Raw genomic sequence first — 7,555 nt, 5'->3', positions numbered from 1 at the left:
CCCCTCCATTTTTTTTTTTTTAGCCCGCCTTTTAAAGGCGCATACACTTTTTAATCTTGTTAGGGTATTCAGAGCACCCTTTCTTTAAAACGGAGTCTTTACACCCTCTAAAGAGGGAGGAGGCGGTCTTTCCTCTTAGGGAGCTTCTTTTCCTGACTGTGGTCACAATTCTCTTGATTGTTTGTCCTCCCCTTTTGTGCCTTTGCCCTCTTGGCTGCTGCACCTGGTTCCCCTTTCTCTCCGCTCCCTTCCCCTCCCCCTCTTTCTACTTGGCCCACCTCAGTCTGGTCCTGTCTCTGCCTCTGGCTGTGCTCTCCCACATATCTACAATAAACTTTCTCCTTTACCATACCTAGGAGCTGTCATGTCCTTTCCTTTCCTTTTTATTCCTTTTTTTATTCAATTATTATTTTAATATTTATTATTGTGTGTGTATGCACACTCACATCTCATGGTGCACCTGTAGAGATGAACAGAACATGGGTCCAGGAAGCGAATTTAGGTCTCCTAGCTTGCACAACAAGCGCCTTAACCCACGGAGCTATCTCGCTGGCCCTATTATAATTGGATTTTTAAACTTTATTTGATATGTGTGTCAGTGTTTGCCTGCATGCATGTCTACACCACGTGTGTGCAATACCTTGAAGAGCGGAAGAGGACATTGGATCCCTGGAATTGGAGTTGCCAGTCACCATGTGTGTGCTGGGAATTGAATCCAGGTCTTCTGGAAGAGCAGTCAGTGCTCCTAATTGCCAGGAAGCTTTCAACCCAGCTGCTGTAACTTGTTTTTTTTTTTTTTTTTTTTTTTCCCTAAGGGCAATGGAAAGGTAAGGTGGGCAGCCAGGTTAGAATTCAGTGTAAGAGACTGACTTAAGTTTGGAATTCACATCTAGATATCTCTCTCTCTCTTTCTCTAGCCTTACCTTGGAACTTGCTCTGTGGCTGAGGCTGGCCTTGAACTCATAGAGATCTGCCTGCCTCTGTCTTCTGAGTGCTGGGATTAAAGGCGTGTGCTACCACTGCCTGGCTAAAAGGGTTATTTCTTACACAGGATCTTTCTCATGCATGTTAGGCTGCCTTGAACTTTACTTTTTTAATTAAAATTTTATATTGATGTGTTTATGAGTGTGGGCATGTGTGTGCTGTGGCCAGACATTTATGAAGTAATGGGAACAAACCTAGGACCTTCTGAATGCTAGGCAAGCTCTTTATCAACTGAGCCACTTGCCCAGCCTCCAAATGTGAAGTCTTGGTGGATACAGTCATTCATTCATTCACTCATTCATTCATAAGTGTTTACTGAGCTCTCACAGTGAGTACTGAGAGCCCCTTTCCCAGGGAGTTGTCATTCTAGGCAGAAAGAGGATGGATAAAAAAATGAATAAAAAACTAAAGATAGTGTTTGATAAGAAGTAGAAAAAAAAGCCAGGCGGTGGTGGTACATGCCTTTCATCCCAGCACTTGGGAGGCAGAGGCAGACGGATCTCTGTGAGTTCGAGGCCAGCTTGGTCTACAGAGCGAGTTCCAGGACAGGCTCCAAAGCTACACAGAGAAACCCTGTCTCCAAAAAGAAAACAAAACAAAACAACAACAACAAAAAGAAGTAGAAAAAAAATAGGTGGTATGTTAGGGAGTGCCTGGGGCACAGAGCCGCCAGAAAAGGCCTCTGCAGCAGGTGCATTGAACTGGAACGAGTGACAGGAAAGAAAAGGTACCTCAAGGTGTGGAGTAAAAGTGTTCAGGCAGAGGTAACAGCCAGTGACAAAGCCCTGCAGTGTGCATCAGCTTGCAGAGAGGTAGAAGACAGGACCAGAGACGTGGGCAGCGGGACTGACTGTGTAGGTCCAGCAGGGTTTTATTCTGTTCACAGAGGGAGAGAGGAGTTTCAAAGTCTGATTTACGTATTGCAAAGATCTGGAGAATGACTCTTAGAGGTCAGGGGTGGACATGAAATCGGCAAAGAGGCTGCCACAATAGTACAGGCACATGATTAATAGGAATAGGGGTGGGGTGGGCAGTAGTGAAAATTGTTGGAGACAAAAGCCCAAGAAGCCAAAAGGTGTCACTAATGGAAGTGGAGAAGCAGGGAGCAGGGGGGTTGCCGGGGTGGGGACTTGGTAGACTGAATAGTTCCCAACCACAAATGTCCTTGTCCTGCGATCCTCAGAGGCTGGATGTATCAGTTACTTTTCCATTGCTGTGATAAAAACACGATGACTCAAAGCAACTTACAGAAGGAACATTATTTGGGCTGGCAGGTCCAGAGGGCTGACTCTATCCTAGTGGGGAGGTATGGGAGCATGTGGCAGGCCTGGCGTCAGGAGCAGGAAGCTGAGAGCTCACATCTTCAGCTGAAGTACAGAGGAGAGAAAGCACACTGGAAATGGTGAGGTTTTAAACTCTCAAAGCCCGCCTCCGATGAGGCACTTCCTTGAGCAAGGTGGTTCCTCCCTAAGCTCCCCAAACCACCACGGAACACTCAGCTGTCTGAGTCTGTGGGGGACATTTCCCTTCAAACCACCACACTCTAACTATGTTACTTTATATGGTAAAAGACATCCCCTCCCACCTCTGATTGCCTGATCCCCTTTCTTAGCAATGTATTTATTGCTTTGGTGCCCAGGTTGGCCTGAAACTTGTAATCCTCCTGCCTCAGCCTCTCGAGGGCTGGGATCATAGATATGTACCTTAAGGTTCAGTTTAAGGAACTTTTTCTGGGGGTGGGGTGGGGTTCAAGACAGGGTTTCACTGCATAGCCCTGACTGTCCTGGAACTCTCTCTGTAGACCAGAGTGGCCTTGAACTCAGAGATCCTCCTGCCTCTGCCTCCGTGCTGAGATTAAAGGCATGTGCCACCACTGCCCAGTTTAAGGATCTTGAGAGGATGTTCTTTATCATAGATGACTGGGTGGCACTGGTGAATATGAAGGTCTTATCAGAAGGATGGCCATTGCCATCAACAGGAGTCAGGATGCCGGAAGCCAAAGATTGGAGTGATGCAAGGAGAGCAAGTAGGCCTAGAAGCTCGGAGAGTAGAGTGTGGATTCTCTCCTAAAAGCAACCAAGCCCAGTGTGCCTACTTTATGCTTTAGAGCGGCAAGAGAATAACCTTGTGGGCTTTCCCCCCTTTCAGTGCTAGGGGTTGAAGTGTGTGTGTGTGTGCGCGCGCGCGCGCGACTGCTTGTCCTTGTGTGTGTGTGCTTATGTGCCTGCTTGTGCTTGTGTGTGCTTGTATGTGTGCTTGTATATGTGTGCGTGTGCGTGTGCGTGTGCGTGTGCGTGTGCGTGTGTGTGTGTGTGTGTGTGTGTGTGTGTGTGTGTGTGTGTGTGTATGCATATATGCTCCTGTGTTGGTTCTGGTGGTGGAACCAAGGGCTTCTTACATGCCAGGCAGGCATGGACCCTGGAACTGCGTTCCTAGCCTGAGCCTAGAGCCTTGCCTGTCCTAGTTAGGCACACACTCTGTCACTGAACTACACCTCCAGTCTCTTGTGGGCTTTGGTTTGGTTTGGTTTCTGAGGCAGGGTCTCATGGAGCACAGGCTAGTGGCTACGAATGATATTGAATTTGCAACTCTCCTGTTTCCATTTCCCAAGTATTGGGGTTACAGGTATATACCACCATACCCAGTCAGTTTGATGTGATGTTGGACACTGAACCCTGGGCTTCTTGCATGCTAGGCTAGCCCTCCACCAACTGAGGCACATCCCCAGACCCTTTCCTCCCTACCTTTGGGTTTTGAGATAAGATTTCATTATATTTCCTTGGAACTCAATATATAGATCCTATTGGCCTCAAATTTGCAATGACCTTCTTGCCTCTGCCTACCAAGTCCCAATGGATTACAGGTGTGTGTCACCACACCCAACTAACCTTGTGGTTTTTTTTCCCTTTTCTTTGAAAAAAAATTTTTTTTGGTGCCTGTGGTGGTTTGAAAGAAAATGGCCCCCAACTGGAGTGGCACTATTAGAAGGTGTGGCCTCATTGGAGGAAGTGTGTCACTGTGGGGGTGGGTTTTGAAGTCTCTTTTGTTCAAGCTACCCTCAGTGTGACTGTCAGTCAACTTCCTGTTGCTTGCAAGATGTAGGACTCTTAGCTATTCCTCCAGCACCGTGTCTGCCTGCATGCTGCTATGTTCCATATTCATGTTAATAATGAATTAAACCTCTGAAACTGCCCCAATTAAATGTTTTCCTTAAAAGAGTTGCCATGGAGCCGGGCGGTGGTGGCGCACGCCTTTAATCCCAGCACTCGGGAGGCAGAGCCAGGTGGATCTCTGTGAGTTCGAGGCCAGCCTGGGCTACCAAGTGAGTTCCAGGAAAGGCGCAAAGCTACACAGAGAAACCCTGTGTCGAAAAACCAAAAAAAAAAAAAAAAAAAAAAAAAAGAGTTGCCATGGAAGCTGGCCTTAGTGGTGCATACCTTTCATCCCAGCACTCAGGAGGCAGAGGCAGGCGAATCTCTGTGAGTTTGAGGCCAGCCTGGTCTACAGAGTGAGTTCCAAGACAGCCAGGGCTACATAGAGAAATGCTGTCTCAAAAAACTTAAAAAAAAAAAAAAAAGAAAAGAAAAGAAAGAAAAGAAAACAAAAAGAAAAAAAAGAAAGAGTTGCTGTGGTTATGGTGTCTCTTCACAGCAACAGAAACTGGAACTGAGACAGGTGTGTGTGTGTGTGTGTGTGTGTGTGTGTGTGTGTGTCGGGGTGGGGTGGGGTGGGGTGGGTGGGAGGTGGGGGGATGTCAGAGGACAACTTGCAGGAGTAAACTGTAGTGGGTAGCCATTCCAGCTTTGATCTGGAAGTTCCAACCCCCATTGAGACTTCGGCAACTGTCACGCCAACAAGGCGGAGCCGAGAGAGGACCCTGAAGACCCGAGATCCGGATGTGCCGCGCTCTCTTGGTTCCTGGACCCTGGACGCTGGAGGTAGACCGAGCAGAGTTCTCTAGAGAACACCACCGGACTGCGCTACGCCTTTCCCAGGCTCTGTAAACTATCCATTCACTTGTAAGTTACCCCACAAAATAAACCTCCCTTTTAACTCCGTGGAGTGGCCTTAATAATTTCACCAATAGTAAGCTCTCTTCTTCCATCATGTGGGTTCTGGGGATTGAACTCAGATGATCAGGCTTGGTGGCACCTTTACCCTCTGAGCCATCTCTTTCTTTCTTTTTCAAAAGATTCATTCATTCATTCATTCATTCATTCTGTATATAGCATATGTGACTGCAGGCCAGAAGAGGGGACCAGATCTCATTACAGATGGTTGTGAGCCACCATGTGGTTGCTGGGAATTGAACTCAGGACCTCTGGAAGAACAAGCAGTCAGTGCTCTTAACCTCTGAGCCATCTCTCCAGCCCCCTCCGAGCCATTTCTGAAGCCCCCTTGCATTGTTTTGAGTGACCAAGATTGCGGTGATTTTTTTTTTGCAACATCCGCAGGAAATGGATCCAGTGGGGGAGATCCGAAGTGGGAGCTCTGTGCTGAACATATTGACCTTGAGATGTGAGACTTGCAGAGTTGGAGTCTGGGCTCTGGGGGTGGGGGGTGGGGTGGGCAGCTGGGCTCTCAGCCAGGGACCCAGGGACCACCGGCATATTCATGGGCTTGTAAGGGTCAAGGCAGAGCATGACCCAGAGTACTTCCCAGTCCTGACCGCCTGGTGGTGATACAATACCGGCATGTCCAAGGCTGGCAGAACTGACTGCTGTATGGCAGCCTGCAGCCTCCACACTGAGACTCTTCAGGCACACTGGTGGCAGAGCCCTGGCAGAGGACAGACAAGGATCAATTTAGGGGCTGGCCAAGGTCATTCAGCTAAAGAGGCTGAGAAAGAGAGGCTGGAAAGGTGTGAGGACTTGGAAGGAAGACAGCCTAGCTCCTTCAGGTATTAAGCATCAAGCCCCGTGTACCCTGAGGGGGTCAGCCCAAGAGGCAACAGTGTGAAGGTGGACCTCTGCTTGAGGCTCTCTTTGGACCCTGTGAGATCATGTGGCCAGCTGATTCAGAGAATGGACTTTGGGATGTCTCTGCCAGCCCCTCCCTGCCCTTTCTTCCCTCCATCCCACAGCTTCCCAGGGGACTGGGTCACTTGGACCTTGCTACTTCCTGCTCTTCAGTCCATGGTTCAGACTATGGAGCTGTGGGTGCAGCTGAAGCAGGCCGGGCTGGAGCCCCTTGGATTGGGCCCACTCCCCCAGGCCCTAAGAATGCCCCCGCCAGAGGGGAACCCAGGCCAGACCCTTATGTCCTCAGGGACAGAACTTGGGGGCGCCAGAGAGCCGCTGTTGTGGATCTGGGAGGAGCTGGTGAGTGACAGGGCGCCAGAAAGATATGAGATAGATATGGTGGGGGAAGAATATGAGTGAATATTAATAAAAATAGACATGGCTAAGGATCAGCCAGGCCTGGTAGCTCATGCCTGTAATACAGCACTCAGGAGCCCGAGGCAGGAGAATTTCAAGCTTAAGCTACAGACTGAGATCATGTGTGGAAATCAAATACAACAAAGGCAGAGACAGGTAGTGGTGGGGACAGAGCATGAGAGTCAGGAATGGCAACAGTTCCAGAGAGAAGCACAGGTAGACATCAGAGACAGCTTAGGGACAGACAGGACCTCAGATGGAATAGGGGCTAGGAGCAACCAAGGGGAGGGGTGAGGAAATGGAGCTGGAGATGTGGAGACAGAGGTTCAAATAAGGGTCCACAGAGATGAAGGGACAGTGCGGCAGGCAGAGAAACAGAGATCAAGAGGCACAGGAAGCAGATGGCATGAAAACCCCTGGAATCGGTGAGATTTCTGGCCCTGCAGGCTAAGACTTGAGCTGGCACCTGCTCCTGGGAAACTCCTGGCAGGTTTCCTCGCTCTGTGTGGCATACCAATGATGTTCCTTTATTCCTGTAGGGGAACCTGCGCCGAGTGGATGTCCAGCTGTTGGGACAGCTGTGTCACCTGGGACTGGAGATGGGTGCCCTGCGGGAGGAGCTGGTCACCATCCTGGAAGAGGAGGAGGAAGAAGAGAAGGAGGAGGAAGAGGGAAGCTGTGTTGAAGAAGAGGAAGAAGGGCCTCAGGGGAGGCAGGAGGAAGGACATCCTGGGGCCTCCTTTCCAGCCCAGCACCTCCCTCACTTTGAGATGACCATCTGAGGTCATATAGTTTGACACACAAATGAGATACAAATTCATGCAAAGGCAAGAGGAGATTCAGAGGGTCCAATCAGATTGAGAATCAGTGGTACTCCTTCAGCAGACTGTTCTCCCCAGAGGAGTGCTGTGGGAGGTCCTGGTAGTGGCTCTGGGAGATGTGGGCAGGTTTGACTGTAGGTTTGGGAGGGGCACAGAAGACGTAGATCTATCTGCAGAAATGTTTCCAGTTTGGCCCAGTGCTTGGCCAAAGTGATAGAGATGTTGACAGACAGGATCGAAGACCAATTCAGCCTAGTGTGGGTGTCATTGCTATTAAGCAATTGAGACATGGCAAGTTCAGACGGAGATGTGGGATATGGCAAAGGTCAACAACCTGTGTGGTAAAACCTCTCAATAGTTAAAAAAAACTGA

General features: G+C 49.2%; 1 protein-coding gene across 1 annotated transcript; it reads left to right on the top strand.

Moving 5' to 3' along the window:
- Nucleotides 1–5,652: 5,652 nt before the first annotated feature.
- On the top strand, nt 5,653–7,555 carry Erich4 (glutamate rich 4). Its single transcript, XM_052713590.1, has 2 exons — nt 5,653–6,305; nt 6,902–7,555. The coding sequence occupies exons 1-2, from the start codon at nt 6,009–6,011 to the stop codon at nt 7,142–7,144; spliced, it is 540 nt and encodes a 179-aa protein (XP_052569550.1). The 5' UTR covers nt 5,653–6,008; the 3' UTR covers nt 7,145–7,555.

The sequence above is a fragment of the Peromyscus californicus genome, unplaced genomic scaffold (genome assembly GCF_007827085.1).
Source record: "Peromyscus californicus insignis strain IS unplaced genomic scaffold, ASM782708v3 Scaffold_4__1_contigs__length_199733344, whole genome shotgun sequence".
Classification (NCBI taxonomy): Eukaryota; Metazoa; Chordata; class Mammalia; order Rodentia; family Cricetidae; genus Peromyscus; species Peromyscus californicus.
The sequence above is the reverse complement of the archived record's forward strand: the minus strand, read 5'-3'. Positions and strand labels throughout refer to the sequence as shown.

Excerpts from the sequence above, each read along its gene's own strand:
- Erich4 (XM_052713590.1), top strand. The coding sequence starts at position 6,009 with ATGGACTTTGGGATGTCTCTGCCAGCCCCTCCCTGCCCTTTCTTCCCT. Across the intron at positions 6,306-6,901 it reads TGTGGATCTGGGAGGAGCTG|GGGAACCTGCGCCGAGTGGA; the intron begins GTGAGTGACAGG and ends TTATTCCTGTAG.